Source organism: Microcaecilia unicolor, chromosome 1 (genome assembly GCF_901765095.1).
Source record: "Microcaecilia unicolor chromosome 1, aMicUni1.1, whole genome shotgun sequence".
Lineage (NCBI taxonomy): Eukaryota > Metazoa > Chordata > Amphibia > Gymnophiona > Siphonopidae > Microcaecilia > Microcaecilia unicolor.
In genome coordinates this window covers 483,858,719-483,886,210 of record NC_044031.1, presented here as the reverse complement: position 1 = coordinate 483,886,210, position 27,492 = coordinate 483,858,719, and the positions used below count along the sequence as shown (strand labels likewise).

The window sequence follows — 27,492 nt, the reverse complement described above, 5'->3', positions numbered from 1 at the left end:
TATATTAGGTAGCTGGGGCAGGTGTCCAATTGACAGTGACTGTTGGAGTACCTTTTAATCGCCTGGGTAACTGTGTCGGCGCTGAGGAGAGCGAAATTTGACCATATTCGGTCCACAGGGTATTCACCAGGGGTTGGGTCTAGACCATTAATGGAGTTTTTTATGTCTGTGTTGTCCTGAGGTAGAGTTTTGAGTAGGTTTACAATTTTCTCGCACCTAACTTAGGCACAGATTGGGCATAGTCTATAATAGTGTGTGTAATTTTTAGGAATGCCCAAGCCCCTTTTTGAGATCTGTGCATTAGAATTTATGCACACCACTTTACAGAATACACTTAGAAAGCTGTGTGCGTACATTCTAATTAGTGCCAATTTGTGGCCAATTATCGGTGCCGATTGGCTTGTTAACCAATTAAGCTGTGGCCAATTAGATCAGCACTGCCACATTTGTGCACGCAACTTTAGGCGTCATATATGGAATCTGGGGGCAATTGTAAATGACCCCCAAATTATTCAGTGTAATATAGTTATATATTTGCATTTTCAAAAGCACTGCATATCCTTTCAGTTTGATATATACTAGATATTATATATAACCAGCATTTACTATGGATGTGGTATTTACTAAAAGCTCAGTGATGCATGGAGGTGGCATGCTGAGGTCCTAGGCCCAGGGGGAAAACAGCTGTAGCTACAGTTGCAGTCCTGTCAGCTGACCAGTAGCACAGAGTGTGTGCCTTGTCTTTCCATAGAGATAGGCAGGGTGAGAGTGTTGCCCAGTATGATTGCCTGGAAAGGGGGCAGAACTGCAGACTAAGATTAGGCAAATAAGGTTACAAAAAATCACAGAAAAAAGGCAGAGTTTCTGTCCTCTAAGGCTAAAGTCCCTGTAATAGCGAAACCCATGCAACGGGGGAGGCATTTTAAAACATTTTCTGCGCTCACTTTAATATGGTGCTGCTAGAAGGGAAGAGTGAAAATTTCAGTTGGTGTACGGTAATCCACTTGGCCAGACCAATCCCATGTCCAGCCTCTGGTGTGGTCTCTTACCTGAGTTCAGCTCCTTCACTAGAGAAGACATTGTATTGGTGATGGAGTCTGCCGCTACCAGTAGATCATTCCTTAAATTTCTCCTTGTGCCTAGAGGGGAAAAACACAGACACACTGTGATATTTCATCAGTATAACTATTATTTACACTTAAGCCAATATTGTGAGTCACTTCAACTTAATAAAACCCACTGTCTGAGCATTTGAGCTTTATTAGAAACATCGTGGAAAGGTTTTAGAGGTCTAGTATATTGTACACAACTGCACTGAAGATATTCCAGGAAATTGTATTAGTACAGTACATACTGTAGTAATTGAAATCCCAAACTTACAAACTTTGAAGTTATTATAGAAAGTGTTTTATATACAGAAGATAAACTAACCCCCATTCATAATCCTTCTGTAAAAAAAAAAAAAGGGTTTTCATTTTGAGGATAAAGGATGAGAAATACATTCTTGAAACTCAAATGGATTATGTAATCTGTAACACAGTGCTGGGTAAGTTTTGTGTGGCTTGGGCCTAGCTCAACATTTTTAGAAGTGACAAGCCAAGTATAATCCAGGCTGGGATTACTGCTCTCTGTCTATCTCTCTTCCTACTGCAGCTCTTTCTAGAGTAATCGGTGCAGTCCACAAGGAGGCTGAGATAAGCACACCAGGACCAAGGAGACACTGATTTGAGGACACAAAAAACAGAGCTCTTTAACCTCCAGGTGGCCTCCAGGTGGCTTGCAGGAAAGATAAAGGAAGATGAGGATAAAAATGAGTAAAAGTAAACTAGCATTCATGAGGGCATGGGAAAAGGATTTACACTGTGAAATGAGTATGAAAGAATGGGAAAAGATCTGTTTGGAAGTGAAAAAGGCGTCAGTGTGTGTCTTAATCAAAGAAAATGCCTACAAGGTGCTAAGCGGGTGGTATTATACGCCTGACAAGGTGAAAAAAAATGTTTCCTACAGCCTCTGATAAGTGTTGGAGATGTAGGTCAGAGCAAGGTAGTTACTTCCACATCTGGTGGCCTTGTATGTCTCTCACGCCCTTTTGGGAAGAAGTATCTAGGAAGTTAACATCAATGTTGTAAACTTTATTTCCTAAGGACCCGAAATGGTGTTTATTGGGCTGGGGAAACAAAAGAGGACAGAAATGGTATCACAGACTTAAAAGAATGTGCTTAGCAGCAGCCAAAACTGTAATTGCGGCGCATTGGAAGCAAACAATAGGACCTTCAGTACAGGACTGGTCAATGAAACTTAAGACTCTGGCAGAACTTGAAAAATTGACGGATAGGAAAAATGGACGATATAATCCAAATGCGAAAGAATGGACAGCGGTCGACAACATACTGCATATAAGGATTGAAGAAGGATTAACAGGGGAAACGCCATAAAAAGAAATAATTGGGTGGGGGGAAGTAGGGGAGGGAGGGGGGGTACTGAGGGAATGGGAAATCATATGTAGACAATGAACACAAAAGATTGTACAATTGTAGCTTTAAGGGCTGTTTTTAAGAGAAGTTGTGTTACTGTTGAATTTGTTGAGTACTATGTACTGTTATTGGAAACCTGAATAAAAAAACATTTAAATACAAAAAAAAAAAAGGAGTAAAAGAGAGATGGGAAGAGAAGATTGAGGAAGGGGAGGGAGAGAGGAGACACTGGAAGACCAGGGAGAAGAGTGGAGGGAAGGAGTTGAGGGCAAGAGAAAAAGAGGAAGAGAGAGAGAGAGAAAACAGAATGAGGGGAAGTGGAAAAGAGGATATGGAAAGAAAGAAAGAAAGAAAGAAAGAAAGAAAGAAAGAAAGAAAGAAAGAAAGAAAGAAAGAAAGAAAGAAAGAAAGAAAGAAAGAAGAGACAGAGAAGAGAGGTGAAGTGAAAGGAAGACAGACAAATAGTGGAAGGCAGAAGAATGGGAGCAAAATAAACCAAAGGGTAGGAAAGGGGCATAAGAGACAAAGACTTTGAAGAGAAAACAAAAGGATGATGAAAAAACTTGACAGGTTCTGGCTCTTTAGCTTAGAGAAAAGATCTGATGGATGCTTATAAAATCATGAGTAATGTGGAACATATTGATAGGGAATGGCTATTTATCTTTATAATGCTACTAAAACTAGGAATGCTCTAGAAAATTAGCTTGTGGCAGATTAAAAAAAAAAAAAAATTCTAGAGAGTGTTTCTTCAGTCAATTAGTGCATAGACAAACTACAGAATTTGCTGCCAGAAAATTTACAAAATATCTGGGTAAGATTCTGGAGACAGATCCTACTTCACCTCCCGTAACCAGAAGCATGCAACATGAAACAGACTCTTCTGATGGGTACTTGCAAGAGACCAAACTGGATGTTGGGTTTGCTGGAAGTTGGTGTGACCCAGCTTGGCACAATGTCTCAGATATCCACTTAGACTGTAAGCTCTTCAGGGCCGGGATATGCTGTACTTAAATACTTATCATAGCATTCTAGGACATTCAGGTTTTTTTAAATAAATAAATTCTCCACAGCACTGAACTCACCCAGTAACACTATAATAGTGATAAGTATTATTGCTACTATTATTCAGAAGTAGAGATGGGGAGTATTGTGGGGGAGAGAGACAGGGAGATGGAAACATCAGAGGTAGTCATGAAAGATGGAGTAGGAGGAGAGAGATGGGTGGAGGTGAATTGCTTGTTTACTCTTTCCAAAAATACTAGGACCACAAATGTAAGATACAGAAAACTAGAGTGGAGTGGAGGAGTGGCCTAGTGGTTTGAGCACCGGTCATGCAATCCAGAGGTGGCCAGTTCAAACCCTCCTGCTGCTGCTGCTCCTTGGGCAAGTCACTTAACCCCCCATTGCCTCAGGTACAGACTTAGATTGTGAGCCCTCCTGGGACAGAGAAACATCCAGTGTATCTGAATGTAACTCACCTTGAGCTACTACTGAAAAAGGTGTGAGCAAAATCTAAATAAATAAATAAATAAATAAATGTGTATCTTCATCTTCCACTGGCACTATAAGAGGGAGGACCTCCAGCAGAAAGTATTTCAGCAGCTTGGCTGCTGTTTCCTCTTTGCTTTGAAGCCCACTGGTCACAAAATCATTTGCCAGCCAATAGTTTGCAAGGTGAAGGCGGAGTTACAGAAGAGTGGCACAAATTGGCTTGCCTGCCCTCCCCCACAACTATGCAGCATGTTGGTCTCAGCTCTTCAATCTCCCACCCAGACTCAGCGGAGCTGAGCAGCTGGAAGAGGGAGACTTGCTAGATCTGTTTTAGTGTCATCTACAAAATGGCAAACCTTTTCTGCTAACTTTTCCACACTATTACTTATAAAACTGTTAGACAGAACTGGATTTATCACTACCCTCTTTCTCATCAGACAACTATTATCAAATTCAGTTCACCATACTGACACATGACTCGTGCCTGTGCTACTTAGTTACTTATAAGCATCCTGCAAAAGAGCAAGGCTAAAGGGAAAATTACTCTGCCAAAAACAGAGCCATAATGAAATCTGAGTTTACTGGCCAGTCTTACTACTAACTCACTGTATTTTTCCTCCTTTATGTTATTTCTACATTGAGTACAACCTTCAGAAAACATCCTTCTTAACTGATTATACTGCCATCAGATGAGCGAATAAAGTAAAATCAAAACTTGCACACCAAAGGCAGAAGCAAAGAAAGTGACAGCAGATTAAGATCATATTGCATATCCAGTCTGCCTACCTTACCAACTACAAAACTCCCTTTCCCTCTGTGCTTATGCCATACTTTCTTGAATTCAGATACATCCCTGCCTCCTTTTCTGAAATCACTGAAGAGGAACCTGCACTTTTCTTTCCTTCTCCAAACTGACGACCTGGTCCTCAGATCCTATTCCCATCCATCTACTCAGCACTATCTCTCCTACTGTCATCCCTTCTATCCGTCATATCCTTTCCACTGCAACTGTTCCTGGTGCCTTCAAACATGCCGTAGACACACCACTCCTCAAAAAACCTTCATTGGACCCTACCTGTCCTTCCAACTATAGCCCCATATCCCTTTCTTATCCAAGATACTTGAACGTACTGTTCACCACCATTGTCTTGACTTTCTTTCATCTCAACCTATTCTTGATTCACTTCAATGTGGCCTTCACCCTCTTCATTCAACTGAAACAAACCTTGCTAAAGTCTCCAAAGACCTGTTTCTGGCCAGATTCAAAGGTCTCTATTCTATCCTCATTCTTCTCGATCTATCTCCTGCTTTAGACACTGTTGATCACCACCTACTCCTTGAAACACATTTCAGGGCTCTGTTCTTTCTTGGTTTTCTTCTTCTCTCTCCCATCGCACTTTTAGTATATACTTTGGTGGATCCTCCTCTACTTCCACGCACTATCAGTTGGTGTACCTCAGGGCTCTGTCTTGGGACCTCTTCTTTTCTCCATTTATACTTCTTCCCTTGGTGCTCTGATCTCATCCCATGGTATTTAGTATCACCTTTATGCTGATCCAGGCCCAAGTATTGGCCTGCCTGTTTGACATTGCTGCCTGGATGTCAAACTTCCATCTGAAACTAAACATGACCAAGACTGAGCTTCTTATCTTTCCCCCAAATCCAACCTCTCCTCTTCTCCCATTCTCTATCTCTGAGGATAACACTCTCATCCTCCCCGTCTCATTAGCTTGTAACCTTGGTGTCATCTTTGACGCCTCTCTCTCTTTCTCTGCACATATCCAACAAACTGCTAAAACCTGTCGTTTCCTTCTCTATAATATCATGAAAATTCATCCCTTCCTTTCTGAGCACACCACCAAAACCCTTATCACCTCTCACTTAGACTACTGCACTTGCTTCTCACAGGTCTCCCGCTAAGCCATCTCTCTCCCTTTCAATCTGTTCAAAAATCAGCTGCACGACTTATATTTCGTCAGTGCCTGTATGCTCATATTAGCCCTCTCAAGTCACTTCATTGGCTCACTGTTTCCGCATACAGTTCAAACTCCTCTTACTGACCTACAAGTGCATTCAGTACCTCTCCACTGTTATCTCTCCCTACTTTCCTCCCCGGGAACTCCATTCATTAGGTAAATCTCTCTTATTTGTACCCTTCTCTTCCACTGCAAACTCTAGACTCTGTTCCTTTTTGTCTTGCTTCACCATATGCCTGGAATAGACTTCCTGAGCCAGCACATCAAGCTCCATCTTTGACCGTCTTCAAATCTATGGTAAAAGCCCACCTTTTCGAGGCTGCTTTTAACTCCTAACTCCTATTCACTTATTCAGTACCCATGTCTGTTTTATCACTCCCACCTTAGTAATTCCCTTATCCCTTATTTGTCCTGTTTGTCGATCAGGAACTGCCTCTTCATGTTCAAGTGTAAAGCGCTGGGTACCTCTAGTAGTACTATAGAAATGATAAGTAGTAGCAGTAGTAGTAATAAACTATCACCCTTTCTGTAAAGAAATATTTCCTTAGATTACTCCTGAGTCTAACCCTTTTCACCTTCATTTTATAACCACTCATTCAAGAGCTACATTTCAGCTCCCTCTCCCCCTGTTATTTATATTCAGATCCAGAAGTGCCTTTAAGTCAGAGCTGACTCCTAGAAACCACATAGTAAGGGACCCCCACATGGTTTTCTTGGCATGGTGCAGGAGTGGTTTGCCATTTCCTTTTCTCAAGGCATGGAGGGTTCACTTGTCCAAAACCACAAGGAGCCTCTCTGGAATTTGAACCTGAACCTTCTGATTTGCAATCTGCTGCTCTAACCATTAAGCTACTCCTCTGCTTATTTATATCACAGATACATTTAAATATCTCTACCACCTCTCCCCTATTCTGCCATTCCTCCATTGCTTACATGAGATCTTTAGGTCTGTCTCCATATGCTTTATGGCCAAGACAATTGAATATTTTAGCAACCGCCCTCTAGACCAGTTTATATCTTTTTGAAGATGCAGCCTCCGGAACTGTACACAGTTTTCCAAATAAGGTCTCACCAGAGACTTATACAGAGATAGTACTATCTTCTTTTTCCTGCTGGTCATTCCTCTCCCTATGCACCACAGCATTCTTCTGGCTTTTGCCATCAGCCTTTCTACCTGTTTGGCCACCTTAAGATCATCAGGTATGATCACCCCAGGTCCCATTCTTCTTTTATGCATATAAGTACTTCACCCCCTAGACTGTACTGCTCTTTTGGGTTGTCACTGTCCAAATGCATGAGCCTGTGTTTTTAGCATTAACCCTTGGCTGCTAAATTCTAGACCATTCTTGAAGATATCCTGTCTTTATCAGCAAACACAAGGCGGTGCAGTCTTCCTCCCTCTGGCCCAACACTGCACCTCAAGATATCATGCAGTAAAGTAACCATAACAAATTTGATTAGTTGTGTACATCTGGGATCCATGCCCAAATTTGTTATGGTTACTTTACTGCATGAGCCTAATTTCTGGGAATGCCCATGCCACTTCTTTGGCCATGACCATTTTGAGTTGTGTACTCTGAAAGTTAGATGCGCATGTTGTAGAATAGAGCATAGGGCAGGTGCACGTGTAACTCCTAATTGCCAATTAAGTGCCAACCAACTCCAATTAACTGCAATAATTGATTGTTAGCACCTAATTGACTGGGCATGGATCCTAGATGTACACAACTAACCAGTCAATTAGGTGCTAACAATCAATTATTGCAGTTAATTGGAGTTGGTTGGCACTTAATTGGCAATTAGGAGTTACATGTGCACCTGCCCTATGCTCTATTCTGCAACATGCGCATCTAACTTTCAGAGTACACAACTCAAAAGGGTCGTGGCCAAAGAAGGGGCATGGGTATTCCCAGAAATTAGGCTCAGTGTTAAAGAATACTTGGATTTATGCGTCAACTGCCATCAGATGGATACGAGGACTTGCACCAGGTTTTAGCAGACGCAAGTCCTTGCAGGAATCAGCACTAAGTGTATTCTATTAAGATTGCATAGCGTTAAATGACCTTTATAGAGAAGGCACTCAGCGCAGATCTTAACAGTTCCTAACTTTAGGTGTCATTTACTGAATCTGGCCCCTACTGTCTGTCTGACACCACAATAGAAATCGTACAAGCTGAACAATCTAATCACTGGCTCTGGCAATTGAAAAACAATTACAGTGTCACACCTGAGCAGTGACAAAACATAAGAATATAAGCGTTGCCATACTGGACAGACTGAAGGTCTATCAAGCCCTGTATCCTGTTTCCAACAGTGGCCAATCCAGGTCTCAAGTACCTGGCAAGATCCCAAAACAGTACAATACATGTTATGCTGCTTATCGCAGAAATAAGCAGCGGATTTTCCCAACTCCATCTTAATAATGGCTTATGGACTTTTCTTTCAGAAAGATATCCAAACCTTTTTTTAAATCCCGCTAACTACTTTTTCTACATTCTCTGGCAATGGATTCAAGAGTTTAATTACACGCTGAGTGAAGAAATATTTTCTACAATGTGTTTTAAATTTACTACTCTGTAGCTTCATTCCATGTCACCTACTCCTAGTATTTTTGGAAAGAGTAAACAAGCGATTCACGTCTAACTGTTCCACTCCACTAATTATTTTATTCTATCATATCTCCCTTCAGCCGTCTTTTCTCCAAGCTGAACAGCCCTAGCTACTTCAGACTTTTCTGATAGGGAAGACATCCCATCCCCTTTATCATTTTCGTTGCCCTTCTCTGTACCGTTTCTAATTCCACTATATCTTTTTTGAGATGTGGTGACCAGAATTGCACGCAGTATTCAAGGTGTGGTTGCACCATGGAGCGGTACAAAGGCATTATAACATCCTTATTTTTTTTTTCTATTCCTTTCCTAATATAAAAATGAAGCCCATACAATCTCATAGACACGCACCAATACACTCTCTGAAATCTCTTCTCCCGCGCTCTCACCAGTCTTAAACCCTACCCACAGATAAAATTGTCAGACCTCCCTGTTCCCTCGATACTGTTTTGTCCCCCTCTCAACTCACCACTGTTATATTCCACTGTTCTATTCCCTAATAATATCCTGAATTTACTCTGTCTTATATAACTCTTCACAATATAACCCATAATTGTACTGCAACCAATTGTACTTCCATCATTTACAATGTATTGTAAGCCACACTGAGCCCGCAAATAGGTGAGAAAATGTGGGATACAAATGCAAATAAATAAATAAATAAATATCTAACATTCTATTTGCTTTCTTAGCCACCGCCGCACACTGAGCAGAAGGTTTCATCGTATCGTCAATGATGACACCTAGATCCCTTTCCTGGTCGGTGACTTCTAATGTGGAATCTTGCACCACGTAGCTATAGTTCAAGTTCCTCTTTCCCACATGCATCACTTTGCACTTGCTCACATTAAACATCATCTGCCATTTGGATGCCCAGTTTCCCAGTCTTGTTAAAGTCCTCTTGCAATTTTTCACAATCCTCTTGTGATTTAACAACTTTGAATATGTTTGTGTCATCAGCAAATTTAATTACCTTACTAGTTATTTTCATATCTAGATCGTTTATAAATATGTTAAAAAGTAGCGATCCCATCACAGACCCCTGTGGAACCCCATTATTTTCCAAGTTATTTTCCCTTAATCAGTTACAATAATCTATAACTCAATACCAGCCACTATTCATTTTTGGGTCAAAACTGGATGTGTATAACTTGAAAATTCGGTTCTTCTAAAAATAGTTAATAGGACATTATATAAACAGAAATAAAAGTAATAATAAAGTAAATGTAATCTTAGCCCAATAATCTGTCACTGAGAATACACAATTCCACAAAGTTTCAAAAGCGGTGCTGGTTCCGAAAGGTGTAAATGAGCATGTAGAGAGTATGAAAGGCTTACCCTGTGCAAACGCTTCCTGCACATCTCCTCCAACCCCTGTCAGAGAGTCCTGAGGTGTGTGAGTAGGGGTGGAGCAGGCAGATGCAGACCTGATGGGCATAGGAATAGGTCGACTAATAGTATGGCTGGGAGAAGAGCGAGGGGAGCCCGTTCCTTGAGTCTGCAAAACAAGCGAAAAATGATTAAGCACAGTATATGCTTTCCTATAACAAAGCAGTGCTAGTGACTTTATTTTCAACTCTGACTCTCTACGCCAGAAAAAGAAAAACAGTTGAGTTTGAAATCATACAACACATCATTCACTTTATTAGTATTTACAAAGTCTGAGGAAGCCTTGTCTCACCAAAAAACTGTCATCAAAAATTCATATCAAGTACACTTCTGGAAGTCAAACCTCCTAGGGATCTAAAAGGGCTAGAGATAACTCAGAGAAATGCAAGCAACATGGTTGAGGCTCTACAGCAAAAATAAAATACCAAAACAAAAAAAACAAACAAACCCAAGATCTTAATACATATATCTTAGGGTTTTCTGGAAAAGTAGAATCAACATTATTCATTCCCAAATCATTTGCTATTTCCCCCAATCTAAAGTGAGACTGGGGATTGTCTACAAGGTACAGATAATGCACAGGAAATAAACCTTTGTCAGTGGAGAGGAAACCATGGCCACCCAAATACTGGTGGTGGGGTTACATTCAGGTACCACTGTATAGGGACAGTTGTTGTCTTTGGAAGAGCAGAACACACTCAACTGTGGTGACAGGCTGTCTCCTTTTTTCCCAGTGATACTGTTGGTTGGTACCTTGCTTGGGAAGTCATGGTTAAATGAGGTCAAAGAAGTGGTGCTCAGAGCAAATCAGCCCCGACAATAAATTGAACAGCCTGCTCAGAATTTGAAGGTAATCCTCGGTAGAGTGAGGTACCGTAGCAGCAGTTTGAAGTGCTTTGAGTGGATCACTAGATCACCTTCAATTCTTTCCAGCGCCCCCAATGGTAGTGGTATTAAGATCTTTGGCCAAGAGCAGGAAAGGTGTGCTGAGCCGCAACAAGTTGTCCTTTAAGAACATCTGAGAGTTGATGGTAGGAATGGAAAATATTTTTGCTGAATCCGTTTTTCAGATGTCAGATTTTTCAAACAGGACTGTAACCAAGCTAGAGAAACACAATGAAAGACTGAGCCTCTGGAAACAGCAAGTGAGGATATTCAGAACTCAAATGGCCTCCTTACAAGCTCTGTGTGTATGTGGGTGGGTGGGTGTTCTCATATTACAGAGAGCTTGGTTATCCATATAAAGTGGAAGTACATGAAACCACCTTAGGAATAAGAGCTACAGACTTCTTAATTTTCCCAAGACCAGATTTGTTACCCTCAGGAATTATGGAAGACGCATTTAAAAGATAGTTTTGAAAATAACTAATGAAAGCATTGGTGTTTTGAGACTGTACCTACCTTTGGGGTAATGTGAAGAGGAAGCTTAGGAAAGTGGGATGGACACCATTATGTCAGTGGGCAGTTTGAATATTTTGGCCTTTCTAGAGACATCACGGAAGGATATACCCCACTAAATATACTCTAATAGTGATTCTATTGATGCAAACTGGACAAAACATTGGTATTCAGAAGTTGCTGCTGGCTTTTTGTAGCCAGAGAATTTACTTATTTCCAAATGTAGCCATATCCACACAGCTTAGAAGAAAGTATTTTCTCTAGTTCAAAAACCGTGTAGTACATGTAGGGAAGGTTTCCCCCCCCCCCCCCCCCCAAAAAAAAAAGTCCCCTGCAAGTGTCTAGTTAACCATGCTGGGAGTAGGTTAACTTTCTTTGATCCTAGCCAGTTGGCATCATATTTTTGTGATAAAAATGTTGATTGTGCATTTCCTGATTTGAGTGGGAGGTTGGATGGCCTAGAAGAAAACTGTAACTACTAGAATGGGTTTATGTCTTTCTTCTTTTTTTTCTATTATGTAAGTTCATGACCTCATGAATGATGGCGATGTATACTTCAGTTTCCTTTTTGTTCCTATGTTTGTTAAATTGTGGTTTACCTCCTACTTTTCTTGATATTTACATCTTGCAAACTTTTGGGAAAATCTTGAACAAAAAAAGAGAAGTTGTAAAGCTAGAGTAAGAAACATCACAAAATATTTTTTCATGGAAAATATAACAGATTCTTGGAATGCCCTCCCAGAATTGGTGGTGGAGTATAAAATGATAACATATTTCAAACAGTTAGGGATAAAGACAAAGAATTCATTCTTGGAAAAAAAATAAAGAGATAATAGAAGCATGAATTAGTAACATCTCAGGCTAGAAAGGTGTCTAAGGGGTTGTATGCAAGTGACAGTCATTATTTTCCTAACAGCTGTGGTTTAACTGTGACAGGTTATCAAGAAGGCATAGGAGTGACCTACAAAGAGTGCTAGTTATAACCTTGTGATATGACTCTTAGGCTTCTCAGAAGGCATCTGGACAACAGCAGGGGAATGATCATGGTTAAAACCCAAAGTTCCATGAGCTTCGGTGGTCAGATGTTTTGGATAATATTTTTGCTGATTTTGGCAGCTCTGTGGATTGCTCGAAACTTTAGCATTAAGACAAAGAAGGCAACGTAAGTCCTGGATTTAGTGTTCGTCTTGTTAAGAGTTACAGAGGGAGATGATAGAGGTGACAGAGGTCAATACTTTTAATAGATTCTGGGCATGCTTGGGACTGATATGCAAAACAATGGTAAAAAAAGGTTTAAAGTTCAAGTAAATAACAAGAGAATGGACTCTAGTTAGAAACATAGAAACATGATGGCAGATAAAGGCCATATGACCCATCCAGTCTGCCCATCCTCTGTAACCCTTAACTCTTCCTTTTCCTAAGCGATCACACGTTTATCCATGCCTTTTAAAATTCTGGAACAGTCTTTGACTCCACAACCTCCACCGGGAGGTCATTCCACGCCTCCACCACCCTTTCTGTGAAATAGTACTGTCTTAGATTACTCCTAAACCTATTCCCTCTTAACTTTGTCATATGCCCCCTCATTCCAGAGCTCTCCTTCAGTTGAAAAAGGTCCTCTTCCTGTACATAAATGCCCTTGAGATATTTAAATGTCTCTATCATGTCTCCTCTCTCCCAGCGTATACATGTTAAGGTTCATAAGCCTGTCCCTATAATTTTTGCGTTCACGACCACTTACTGATTTCGTAGCCGCCCTCTGGACCGACTCCATCCTGTTTATATCTTTCCGTAGGTGCGGTCTCCAGAACTGCATGCTGTACTCCAAATGGGGCCTCACCTCCGACTTATACAATGGCACTATCACCTCCTTTTTCCTGCTGGTCATGCCTTTCGTTATGCACCCAAGCATCTTTCTGGCGTTGACCGTCGCTTTTTCTACCTGTTTGGAAGCCTTAAGGTCATCAGACACAATCACCACCAAGTCCTTCTCTTCCTTCGTACACTGAAGCACTTCACCCCCTATACTGTACCGTTCCCTCGGATTCTTGCGACCCAAGTGCATGACCCTGCAGTTTTGGGGATTAAACCTTAGTTGCCAAATATCGGTCCATTCCTCCAGCTTCGCTAGGTCCTTCCTTATGTCATTCACGTCCTCTAGGGTGTCCACCCTGTTGCAGGATTTGGTATCATTCGCAAACAGCCAAACCTTATCAGACAGCCCTTCTCCAATTAGAGAAGTCACTGCTGAATTGCAATAATTTAGGTCTTTTTTTTTCTGGAGTGAACTATGCTGCTAGTCCGTTGTATTGCATAATATTATAATCTCCATATTATTTAGATATAAATTTCCTTTTATTTTCTTCTTATTTACCATCCTGTATTGCTGTGGACTATATTAGAATTTAAGTTTTTCCTTTTATGTAATGGCTGGTATTGACTTTTTTTTTTTGCTAATTTCTGTATTTCCTTCTAAGTGAATTGTCCTTGGAATAATATTTGAAGTTTTTAATGAAAAAAAAAGAAAAGAAAAAAAGTTCAAGTAAAAGATATGGGAGGTGGGGCCCTAGTATTGGGTTGACTATGGAAATTTAACATGCTTTTCTAGCCAAGGTGGAAGAGTTGCAATTGGGTATATTGGATAGGAAAATGTGGTCTTTTACTGCCAACATTTACTAGAAGCTGCTTGGCAAATAAAGAGGGCTTCTCCTTCCCCATTCCATCACGTTTTCTAGAACCTAATGGATTTGTTTAGTTTGAATTGTCTGTGGCTGTTTAGGAAGTGGAGTTTGGATGCTAACATATTGGTACGTACTCTAGAAATAGTGAGGGAACTTAATGGATGTTTTGGTTCTCTGGGACCAATTGTAAGCACTAGTGCTCCAGAATTCAGCAGTAAGTTAGTTGAATGAGCAGTTCAACCTCTCCTTCAAACTACTGGGGCTTCATTTTTTCCCCAATGTTCTCATGTCTGGTTAGATTGGTACCAGGCGATTCTTAGTCTCCTATAAGTGCATTCACTCTGCAATGCCTCCTCACCTTTCCTCTCTCATTTTCTCATACATTACTCTTCCCAAACTTCATTCATCATGTAAGATGTTTTTGTCATCATTATTTATTCTATGCTATTCCAGCTAGAACGTTCCAAGTGCATTATGGTGACTTTTATATTTATCCTTCTCCATTTCCAACTCCTAAATCTATGCTTTCTACCTCACTTGCTAAAGGGTGGAACAGCCCTCCTAAATAGGCATGTTATCCTCCCTTACTTACAGTACCATGGGCCTGATATTCAGTCAGTGGTGGTAAGCATTTTCCTCACCGCCGACGGAGTTATTCCTGGATATTCAAAGCCAGGCCCTGTCTGGGTTTTGGCTTTGAATATCCAGATATTTTTGAGCTGGCTAACACACAGCCTGTCAATATTCACACTTAAGTGGACATAGGTTAGCGCATAAAGATAGGACAGACATTTATGCGGTCCCATTTATATGCTAAACCTGGTCGCGCAAGGCCTGAATATCAGCCCTTAAGCGGCCAAGTGTTGACTGTGCCCCCAACATTTGAGGTAGGCACTGTGAATTTCAGCGGCACTTAGCCGGTTAAATGCTGCTAAAAATTAGCGGCCAGCCCCAACCAAGCAATTTAACTGCTCAGTGGCTGTCTAAATCGCTCTGAATACCTGCCGGCATATTCAAATCGTACTAAGCAGGTCAATATTCAGCCTCCACAGACAGCGTTATTTAAAACACCAGCCTCAGCGGGTAAAAAATCCAGATATTCAGTGCTGGTATTACTCAACATCTGAATAGTGGCATTATTCTGATAACGGCAATATTCAGTCTGTAATTTGGATAACTTAGGACAACCTTTTAATGTAACTCTCCACAGAATTTCCAGGACATCCATGCTCTGACCATGGACTACCCTGGTACTGTCAGTCAGATATACAGCAACACTATTGGGATAAAGTTGCTGAATATCACTGGATATCTCCAGCCTGTACCGTTTATCTGCACCGCATAAGTGCTTTTGAACATTGACCTGCAAAATCCCATCTTATTCAGGCTGCTTTTACGGCTTAAATAAACGCTGCTTTTCCCTAATCACAGCCTTTTTTTTTTATTTCACCATTTCTAGATAAACAAAGGTTAAGAAATAACATTTAAAAAACAGAAGGTGGTACACTTTCTATTGGATTATGTTACACACTTCATGAATAGCTCTCAGGAATAATGTCTCTCATGGGTCTTGACAAGACTGCAAACTTCAAAAAGCAGAAAAACACTGTGTATGTCAAGTGTTTGAAGAAATTTGAATGAACAGATATAGGGGGTCCAATTACTGCTGGGTAACACTGGTGCTACAAAAATACAAAATATTTTTGTAGCGCCAGAAATGGCGCACGCTGGGGGGTGGGAAGTATAGCTGGGCTGCTGCAGAGTGGCCTAATGGTTAGTACAGCAGGCTTTGATCCTGGCAACCTGGGTTCAATTCCCACTGCAACTCCTTGTGACCTTGGGTTAACCTTCCATTGCCCGAGGTACAAAAACTTAAATTGTGAGTCCTCTAGGGAAAGAAAAAGTACCTACATATAACGCATACAACACTGCATACATAAGTATTGCCATACTGGGAAAGACCAAAGGTCCATCAAGCCCAGCATCCTGTTTCCAACGGTGGCCAATCCAGGTCACAAATACCTGGCAAGATCCCAGGCACATCTAGTAGTGTTATGGAAATTATTAGCAGTAGTAGTTCCTGTTTGGTGCACAGTTTAGTAAAAGGGCCTCATAGAGCCTTATTGACTAAAGATTGCTTTTAAATTAGAGATAGAGAATGGGAAAAAGTCCTATAACTGCATAACCAAACTGTTGTTTGACTTTTTTTGCTAAATACGAAAGTGATGTTTTGAATACAGACAATGTCTCTTTAAACATTTATTTTTTCAACTATGACACTACCATTTATTACTGATTTTTTCCAGGCAAAAATGCGTGATTTTGTATTGACTGCTTTAAAATTTGCTTCAGCCTGTACATTATTACATCAGCTAATCTATGAGACTTTAGTTAAAAGGTTTGCCTTTGCATTTTTCATCAACCAGCTCATCTACTTTCCAGCTCTTTCTTGGAGGTAGTGTCTCCAAATGGGAAAGCTCTACATATACTGCTCACTCAATGATTTTACTAAAAATGGTCAACAGGAGAGGGTTCTGTCAGTCCATTTAATCACTATTAAACAAATGGAAACCTCAACTGCCTGGGGGAGGCTCAACACATGGCCTTTTAATCCCCTAATAGGCTTCTATCACTGGTTTCAAATTATCCGGTAAAAAGGGGCAGCAGGAAACAACTCCACAAGGGTGATCCTTGCTCACAAGCTATGGTATGCTAGATATGATCTCAATCTCTCAATGCATTGCTAGTGCTCATCACAACACGTGCATAGTGGCAAAAGAGGCCTCCTTTTGGGCTTTGTAAGCTGCAATATGAAGGAAGTTCTCTAAAGTTGACCGGTAGCACCCACTACCCAATTAGGGCACTTTCTATATTTTTCTCCCATATTTTCTTGGCTTCTGATTACATCTTGAGGATCTTTTCTTTCTCTACAGGTTCTACAAAATAGTCACTTCTTAGCAAAAGAAAACAAACTGTAGAGTGGAGGAGTAGCATGGTGGTTTGAGCAGGAGGCTAAGAACTAGGAAAGCCAGGGTTCAAATCCTGCTTCTTCCATTGATGCTCCTTCTGATCTTGGATTTAACCCTCCCTTGCCTCAGGTACAATTTAGATGGTAAGTTTACTTGGACGGGGAAAATTTGCGAACCTGCTGTAACTCACCTCAAACTCAAGATTTGAAAAAGGTGAATAATTAAATCTAAAATTTGAAGCAGCATTCATTTGGGGTGGGGGTTCCACTGAGACAAAGAGAAAGGAGGAGGGGAATTTCAGAGGGTTACAAAGAGGAAATATGGAAGTCTCTGTCCTGTGCAGTTCATAAAGTAACAACCGGAAAGAGCATATGAGGAGCTTTTCACTCTCAGACTTCTGACTGGTGGTGGCTGCACCACTGGGATAATATTATTTATCTCCTCCCAGCACAGGGACGCTTCTAGCAGATTATTTTATGTGGTCTCTGAATTTTGTAAATACAGTCGTCTGTCAAATCCCGAATTTTGATCTTGCTTGCTTAGAAGGAGACATCTCTCATTTACCCTCACCATCAGTGATCATCCTCATTAGTACTGTTGAAAATCTGAAACACAGGCAAAGAAGAGAATAAACGACACCAAAATTGAAGCAGCCTGTCTTTGAAACATGACAGCTGTTACAAATATCACAGAACATGCACTTTGAGCAAGAAGGCTACAGTTTGTTTAGCTTGCTGTAATCTCTGATTGATCCTGAAGAGAAACGTCACACTCACAATCAGTCTGTGTTGCTCTATAAGAGCCTTCCAATGACGCTCCAAGGTGAAAGCCTTGTCAGAGCTTAAAGAGACCACACCTGGCTATATGCTCAAAGATGGTGACCGACTTAGCTCAACAGGCATTGCCTTTTGTAAAGCCATGCTGAGAGTGGAAAAAAAAACAGGTTATGTCTTTTTCAACAGATTCTTACTTGGCAGTTGCACCTTGAACTAATACTGCAGAAGTTCATGGATACTCACTGTAGATTCTTCTGGAAGAGCAGACTCAACATTGTCCATTCCCAAATTATTGGCTGTTTCCTCCAGTCTAAAGTTCTTCAATGTCTTCTTCTTGCCCCCTTAACATGAATGGCTTCAGACCTTCTTGAGTATCTGATCAGCTTTAGGAATGATTATTTCTTCAGCTTTTCCAGCTCTCTTCTTTAGACATAAAATATCTGATGCTGCAGCTTTTGCAAAAAAAAAAAAAAAAAAAAAAAAGACCCTTCCCAATTCACTTCTTTCACTCCTTTGGTTGAGAGAACAGCTGAAAATTTACTGTCTAAAGCAATTTGCAGATATAGGAGGTTATTCTTTTAAATTGCTGCTCATGCCAACTACTTTCACCATGTGAATTTTGCCAGATTTTCAAAGCAAAAGTACCCATGTGTGTTCAGTTTGAAAATCACTTCGGGGAAAACTATGCACACTTTTACACCTGTTATATGGTGTGCACAATTTTCCAGGGTAAAAACCTGCACACTTTGGCATTTTTAAAAGTATGAATCCAATGCAAACTCCATCCCAAAAGCACACAAACTTACTTGCATACAGGCTATACATACATAACCTTACCCTCATATAGGGTGTGCAAGTTACACAAGCTCATTTTCATACATAACGTAAAGGCTTTCAAAATTCACTGTACAATGTTAAAAAAAGAGCTTGATCTATCATACGTGTTCATGCTTTTAGGACTGTTCCTTTTCTGTACTTAGAATAAATGAATGCCTTCAAGATTAAAAAACAAAACTTATTCTGGGATAGCTTACTTTAAAAATTGTTTTGGTGACCAGAAGTCACCCCTACGACAAACATGCACAAAACAAGCAACCGAAAGTATAAACATATCCTATTTGTTATTGGGATAAGATGTCACCACAAAATAATGTAAAAAAATTAAGTGCAGGTTTATGCTCAGTACTGCAACAGCAAGAATGCTTCTTGCCAATATCAAGTAACAAACTCATTTAGAAGTTCAGTCCAGCAGACAGATTCATGCACTCGGAGAGTACCACTTAAAGCTACCATGCAGTGATTTCAATTTAAATTCCTGATATGGGTTCGGCTTTTGCGGTTAGACATGTTGAATGCAAAGCACTCAAACCATCATGCTGTCAGCACCTTAGTTAGGAAAACACAAATCAACACACAAAACCAGAACGCAACGAAAATGCAAGATGTACCAAGATGTTCAAGAGTGTCTGTTGCTTATTAAGGGCTGTCAGTGTGCGCATGGCGATCAGGTCCCTGCCTGAAGAGTTTCTGAGCTATGATTGAAGATTGGGAGCTGACGCGTCGATGATCATGCAGTGAGAGAGAAATCCAGCTCTCCAATTTCAAATGTATCTGCTGAAATCAGCGGACAATGCTGGCAGCAGTGTCTGAATGGAAAATAAGTTTATTTTGATTGGAAAGATTACATGGGCTTATCGGTTACTAAAAAGCAGAATATTCAAATAAAGTGACCCGCCAAAGCGGATGTTCCCCTCCGTCTGATGCTTTAAAACCTGTCACATAACTAGAGAGCCCAAGAACATAACCCCCACAGTGCTACACAGGACTGCTAGAAAGGAACATCAGTCCACAGAGCTCTCAAGGCCACAATTAAAACCCAAGTCCTTTCTTTTCCTCGACAAAAAGGAGTCACTTAGTTCTGCATGATTATTCCACCTAATCCAACTGACACTGTAAAATCTATGGTGTTAAAAAGCAAGGCACATACCAATATCCAGTCACAATTTTACCAGATAACAGAGTAACAAGCCTGAACTGAAAAAAAAATTTTTTTTTAAAAAGTGTTGCACTGCTCCCTCTGCAGGATATTAAGCTTTACTGCATACTACTCAGAAAACCTGCTTTTAATACGAGACTCCTTATTTACCGCACACTAAATGCGACAAAGCCGATAGGAATTGAATGTGGCTTTGTAAAAGGAGCCCACAGTTTGCCCTACAAGGACATAATAGAGTTCCTGATTTAATGTTTAACACTTTATTGTTAACCGCTATGATCAATTAATTTTGTAATGGTGGTATATCAAGCTTTAATAAACTATATCTAGTAAATCAATGTTATTAAGAAATGTTTCAGAGCAGGTCTATTTTGAGTTCACTTTAGTTCACATTAAAACACTTTCCAAAAGTCTGAGATACACAACATAGCACAGGTCATATTCAGTAACAGTTAGGAAGCCCAGTAGCTTGAGCAGTGGGTCTCAAAGCACGAGGTACACTGGACTATAGCAGATGAAACGCAACATTCTCAGGTGGTGCTTGTGGCCTAGGTGGTTCTGGTCACTGATGGAGAGGAACCAGTAGTCCTCCTGTCACCAGTGCCCATTGATTGTTAGAGGACCCTTTGCAGAGAGGTGACCTGATGTCTTCCAGCAAAGGCAGGTAAAAGGAACCCTTGGATCCACTGGCCACCGTCTCTCTTCAGATCATCAGCGATGACACTGTGCCAGTTCTTACTCGGTGGCTCCGGACAGTACTGCACTTCCAGAAGGGTCCTTGGGCTGGGGTATTCCTTTCTGTGCCTCATGATAATGACAATGAAGTGTCCCACTTCAGGCACAGGCAGCTCCTTGTGACTCTGGGCAAGTCACTTAACCCTCCATTGCCCCATGTAAGCCGCATTGAGCCTGCCATGAGTGGGAAAGCGCGGGGTACAAATGTAACAAAAAAAAAAAAAAAAAAGAAGCGAGGTCCCCTGTCTGTTCTTCAGGGCACCTACTATTGCTTCACTGTGACCTACGATCATTAGGAAACAACAGCCCCTTGATAAGAAATTGGCGATGTATCACTGAAGCAGTCCCACTGATGAACTCCATTTTTCTGCTGCCTATACCTCTCCCCAAGAAACAAAGCATCCGACTGGCTCTCACTATTGTTTTTTTGTGCTATTTGGAAATGTTGATAGCAACTGGTTTAATCTACAATCTAGAGTCTAGTGTAACAAACACATATATTAAGAAAAAGAGTCACTAAAACCATTCATCACAAAACAGTTTGTTTTGTGAAAAAGAAAGCTTTCCTGATTCAGAAATGCAAACATTATAACTCACAGAAGTACAGCAGGGGCCAGCTCAGAGAGAAAACATTGATCAACATCACCTGTCTCCGTTTTCAGCCATCATATAACTACTTCAACTCTTCGCTAGAAGTCATGGTAGCCATTTTGAGAGTGAAGCCAGCATGGGCAGAAGTGATTGGGGATTTCTCTTGCCCTGACTGCAGCACTAGGCCACCATGGCTTCTAAGGTAGGCCCGGGGGAGGGGGGAGATTCAGGAGGGGGGATGGGGCAAAGCTCAGATGAGAGGCTGTTGTGCTCATTTTCAGTTTTGGCTTCAGCTGAAATTGGGTGATGTGTTTCGGTCGCAGATTTGATTTTGGCCATAACTGAAAAAGGAGTTTCGGTTGGCCTCTAGTTTGCAGGTGGGTGTATACATGGGTGGAGCGTAGGCAGGATGCAATGTTACATGTTTAACTTATAGAATACTATGTTAAGCATGAATTTTTTCAAATGTAGGTGCACATCCTTATGCCAACTCTATGGCTGGTGTCAAGTGCTTACCCCTAAGCACTTGCACGCATATATACACTAGTATTCTAGAAATGAAAGCAGGCACCTATTTTCCCATATGCACCATCTGAGCACCTATATATAGACAACAGTTATAGAAGGAGGTATGTCATGACTCAAACTTTGCAACTAGTCGGTATTCTGTCAGGGGTCATTCATGCATGTCCATTGCTACAGCCGTACATGATTAAAATACCCCAAAATGTGTGTGTATTTTACCACTTAAAGTACACTCTCTCTTATAGAATTACCCCCATAGGGGGTAATTTTATTGAGTCATTGTCACATAAATCGCCTGTTATAAAATTCTGTTGTAAAAGTGCACGATAACATGATGACACTTACTTTGCTAGTAGCTGTGTATATGGGAAGAGTATGGGCAGAGCATGGCAGAGATCACAGGTATGCATATGGATTACAAACTATTCTAATTTATTCACAAATGTAAATAATCTAGGTGTGCAGGTTTACACTTTTTCTCAAGCAGGTAAATTGCAATTTCTGCCATTTGCGTTGGCATTGACACATACATGCTTAGGTGTTCTTATAACTAAGCAGGCACTTACTTGCCCTATTAAAATGGGCACCCTGTTATAAGTATATGAAAACAGAGGACAGGTAATGATTAGCTGCCCCTTGACCGATACGGGATTTGGAATATAGGCGGTGTTCTGTCTCAGTATATCCTCCATGCACTTCTATCAGTTATAACTTTTGCATGTCTGAAATCAGGTTAAGATTTATTTTCATATGATTCAAGCCCTTCTGTAACAACTCTTTTTCCAAAGAACAGAAACAGATCCCAGAGGAAGGTCATACAGCAGAGAGTTTATTAAAATAAATAAACCAAAGTGGTCAAGTTTCGCCTGAAGGCTGCATCAGGGGTAATGCTAATGGGGACTTATACCAGACTTTCCCCTATTAGCCAGACAATTCTAAAGAGCAGAACTGCAGATCCTCCCTCCTCAGAGTGGCAGCATTTCCACTACATAGCACAGTTTACAGTGTGCTGTGTAGTGGAAATGCTGCCACTGAGGAGAATCTGCAGTTCTGCTGTTTACAACTGTCTGGCTAATAGGGGAAAGAAAGTCTAGTAGTATAAGTCCTCTTCAGGCAAAATGTGGCCATGTCGGGTAGTTTATTTTAATAAACTATCTGCTGTATGACCTTCATCTGGGATCTGTTTCTGTTCTTTGGACTGTGATCTTCTATGGATCCGTAGCACCTCTTCTGTTTCCGTATGACTCTTTTTCCTCAATATATTGGTTTGTTGCTCTGGTCTCCTGCTTGTAGACTTACCACTGTGTCTGAGTGATTTTTGGACTTTTTGTGATCAATAGGTTTAAATTATGCAGCGATTCTCTACTTCCTCCTCCTTAGAGACATTCTACTTCCTGTCAGCCTTCTGTGAGGCACTAGACAAACACGACTCATACTGATCCTAGAGGAACCTGGACTCTCTACTTGAAAACAGTGGCGGGATGGGGCAAGGAATTAGTCCTAAAATTCAGAAAAAAAAATAATACTTTCCTCAGAAGGGCATACTGTATAATTCAGATGGCAGTACAAACATAATTAATAAAATCCCATTTTGATTTCTGAATGTATTTCATTTCTGGACAGACAGTAATACTCCTTTAAATGTTCCCTTACACACCAATCAATCTCAGGAGACTGGAGAATTAACTCATTCTGAAATTTTTAAGAGATGCTACTTAACTGTCCCTTTTCCATAATGAAAATAAGTAGATTAGGGTCTCACTGCACTGCCTCCCCTCAGAGACTCGTGCAGATACCACAAAGATACATGAAAAGCCCCAACAGAGCAAGAGCAGCCCCAGAAACACTTTTGGAAATCAGAGGCATGACATTATAGAAGGTGCACAGACTTTATTAGATTGTAAAAACAGAAGGAGAAGTACAGGCACTATATTGTGACACACAAAAAAGGAGACAGAATGAAGAGGACCGAAAGAGGAAACAGGGCATGTTTAGATAGGCAATTTCCTGTTTTCAGTAACTTAGCTGGTACCGCTGGTTTAAAATATTGCTTTACCAGTCATACAACAACTTCTTAACACCTGGCTAACTGGAAGCCTGTGAAGATCACAATATGAAACTTAAAAAAAAAAAAAGATTATTCTTTCCAGTTCAATGTAAAGCAAACACTGCAAGCATATTAGCATTCACAATCTCTGGAGCACTGCTTCTCAATTCAAGGGTTAAACAGGCCTACAACGTGGGAAGGACTCACTGCTTGTTTCAGCTCTTCTTCCTGCAGAAAAGTTGGATTGGCAAAACCATTATTCAGACTTGCCCGTAGAGAATCAGGCACAATTCATATTTTGCTTTCTTTTTCACCATCTCTCAAAAGATTCTGAGGGCAATTTTCAAAGCCATTTTGGCAGATAAAACATTGCTTTACAAATGGAAATGATCTTTTTGAAATTTACCCACACCTACACCCACCCCTGTGTATGGGTACATGTACATGCGTGGGCTCATTACACACCTACTTTTCCTAGTGGAAGGGTAAGGCGTTCTTGTGAGCAGGGTTTGCATATATGCATACTGAATTCTCAAAAGAACGCATGTATTTTTGCTCAAAAAAAGTATCCACACAAACAGTAGCTATAGATATGTGAGGGTAGTTTTCCTTTACATGTACTTTTCTTTGGAAGACCGGTGGAAGGTACATGGGTTAAAGCTAATCATAAACTCAGGAGTGGAAGAGTAGCCTAATGGTTAGTGCAGTAGCCTGAGAACCAGGGGAGCGGGTTCAATTCCTACTGCAGCTCCTTGTGACCCTGAGCAAGTCACCTAACCCTCCATTGTCCCAGGTACAAAATAGTAACTGAATACAATATATATACCGCTTTGACTGCAAGTACAAAAAGGTGGTATATCAAATCTCATCCCCTTTCCCATAAAATCTCTGCAGGGCAGTATGGAAACTGCCTGCTTTCTGTTCATTTGAGATGAAGTTCTGTCTTTTGAGATTAATAAAGATGGTATCTAAATTCAAGGCACAGAATAACATGCAAGTCCCTATTTTTCAATGCTTAGTGCATGATAACAGCATTAATGCGGTTATTTGCCACAAAGCCCATTTCATATGCAGAGACCCTTAAAGTTTGGAGAGTGGAGCCCTCTAGTGGTTCTACTAATCATTCTATATATGACCATTTCATGCCACTGAATTCTTTCCAGAAACTGAGAAGTTTCTCATTACCAGTGAGGTGATGGAAGAAAAAGACTTCTAATTGGAGGAGAAAACTGACTGGTACAAATAACAAGCCCAAAGGTTGCTATCCCTCTTTGGCTGGCAATGTGTCATTGTACCATACAAGTGTTAAGACTGTGAATGGCTAAACCAGTGGTGTAGCCATGGGATTGCAGCACCACTGGTATGGCTGGTGGGGATCCCCAAGTCCTGTCAGTAAAAGAAGACCCCCTCAGGCAACTGGAAATTCCCCAAAACTGGCAGTTGGCGACACTTTCCATGGGCTCCTTGGTTTTTATGGTGACCCATGGAAAGTGCTCCTGACTGCCAGTGTTGGGGAGTTTCTAGCTGCTAGGGGATAACATCTTCAATTGTTGGGGCTTGGGGATCCCCCCAGCTCAGGCTCCCCCAAAAATTGAAGGTATGGCTACATCACTGGGCGAAAACTAATATCAAAGTAGTATAAAGAGTCAGGGGCAAGAGGAGGCCTCTGACAGAAGGAGGAAAGGTTTCCACTGATCCTGGAAGGGAGCACAGGAGTCACAAGATTACTCCAGGAGGGCCTGGGTTTAGGGAACAAATCACCTGACTGTGGGATGGAAGAATAGCCTAGTGGTTCACTGAGCTCACAACGAGGGAAGCCTGGTTCAAATCCCACTGCTGCTCCTTGTGACCTTAGCAATCACTTAACTCTCCATTGCCTCAGGTACAACCTCTGGAGATAGGCTAATACCTACTGTATCTGAATATAACTCCCCTTGAACTACTTTGGGAGATAAATCTAAATAAATAAATACAGTTGGTGCCTGTGGAGAAGATGAATTTCCCTACCTTAGAGAAGAAAAAATGAATTGTAATATTTTATTATTTTTTATTCCACTTTCTTATTGATATAGGTACTGTTTTGACTATATAAGATGTCCAGTAAACTTTATTGATTCAGAACAAACCCCGGACTGGACTATGGAAGTGGAAGTACATGGAAGAATAAGTGATCCCAGGGGCCAGTGGCCTCTTAGTCATAGCTAGTCCTGTCCCAGAACCCTGTAATCCTGAGGATGGTAGTACTGAGCATGAGGGTGCTGCCTCCCCTGAAGTATGTGTCCCTGACCTCTCTGCAGAGCGAAGACTGCCCCAGTGAGGGACCCTAGATTAGCAGGATGGCATGTGCAGTAGGCTTTGTGGCAGATAATGAGTGATGTTGCAGTTATTCTATGTTAAGTGTTAGCAAATGGGGGCCTTAGAGGACCTTTTACTAAGCTGCGGTAAAAGGTGGCCTGTGGTAGTGTAGGTGTGTGTTTTTGGCGCATGCTGGGCCATTTTTTTTTTTATCACAGTTGGGATAAAAGGCATTTTTCAATGGGGCAGTAAATGGCTGTGTGGTAAAATTAAAAGTAGAGTGTGGCTATTTACTGCCTGAGCCCTGACCGCCACCCATTGACCTATCAGTGTGGGCTCACGTGCTACTCATGCGTACGCCAATGTGGCCACACTGCCAATTACCATGGGAACCCCCCCCCCCCCCCCCATGGTAGAAAATAGAAAATTATTTTCTACCACAGGAAGCAGTGAGCACCAACTTCGGAATTACCACAGGCCGCCAATTTGGTCTGTGCTACCCGTGCGTTAGTCCTACTGTAGCTTAGTAAAAGGGCCCCGTAGAGAGCAATTTTCAGACTTCCCACAATGCACAGGGGTATTTTCATCTTGAAAATTGCCTAACAACAACAACAACAACAAAAAAAGTACTCGCACACAGGCCTGCACCTCCCTTTTGTGTGGATAAATTTTCACTTAAAAACGCACATTCTTTTGACAATGCGAAAGCTCACATGTTGTTTCAGTCTTTGCTCTCCTGCTGCCCCCAGGAACAGCTCCCCAAAATGTGGTGGAAGATCGTGTGTACTTTTACCTGCATATAGGTTGGGACATTTTCAGGAAGCCAATTTATGCCAGTAACACATATTTTGCCTGAATCAATCACTTTGAAATTGACCTCTTTAGCAGTCTGCTCAGCTAAACCACAAAAGGTAGATTATATTATTATAATCTACCTTTTGTGGTTTAGCTCAGCAGACTGCATATTTAATTAAGAATAAATTATGTGACACAGCCAGCACCCATATATTCCCCCAGCACACTCTAAAGATATCTTAGGAATAATTGAAAACCAAATTCAAAAGAAAACAAATTACTTTATAGGAGCCAAGATATGACCGCACTATGACTTACTTTTATGAGGAAGTAGACACATAATACAAATTCTGCTGCTCTATTTTACTCATATGTATGAATAATAACAAAAATCAACCAATAAGAGAAGTATTTTTAAGGTATCTGCGTATTTCTTCACTCCATGCATTTCTCACCTTCAGAAGTTTCATGAGACCTTCCAACTGAACCATCAGCTCCCTCCTGCTCTCCTGAAGGGCGGACATCCTCTGCTCCAACTCATCTTTGCGCTGCCTGAGAAACCAAAGGTCAAGGTCAGAACTAATATCTTTGTTACTATTACAAATAGGGGGTGTGCTTCAAAGCTGCTTTGAAAACACTTTTGTTTTCGAAAGTGTTTGAGGATAGTCAATACAGTGTTTTATGATGCAACTAATTTTTTTTGTTTAAAACTCGAGTTTTGTCCTGTTTGTCTGCATTATGAGGG

General features: G+C 41.0%; 1 protein-coding gene across 10 annotated transcripts in view; it reads right to left on the bottom strand.

The window, feature by feature from the left end:
• DTNA (dystrobrevin alpha) overlaps positions 1–27,492 on the bottom strand; it is a 567,561-nt gene that overhangs the window by 29,279 nt on the left and 510,790 nt on the right. For 8 of the 10 annotated variants that reach the window (XM_030214003.1, XM_030214069.1, XM_030214046.1 and 5 more), the window contains 4 exons: positions 27,203–27,299; positions 23,865–23,885; positions 9,889–10,048; positions 1,050–1,139 (listed from right to left, as the gene is read on the bottom strand). In XM_030214003.1, coding sequence (XP_030069863.1) covers positions 1,050–1,139; positions 9,889–10,048; positions 23,865–23,885; positions 27,203–27,299 — 368 coding nt within the window. The remainder of the gene's footprint in view (positions 1–1,049; positions 1,140–9,888; positions 10,049–23,864; positions 23,886–27,202; positions 27,300–27,492) is intronic. The other 2 variants (XM_030214021.1, XM_030214078.1) reach the window with 1 other exon arrangement.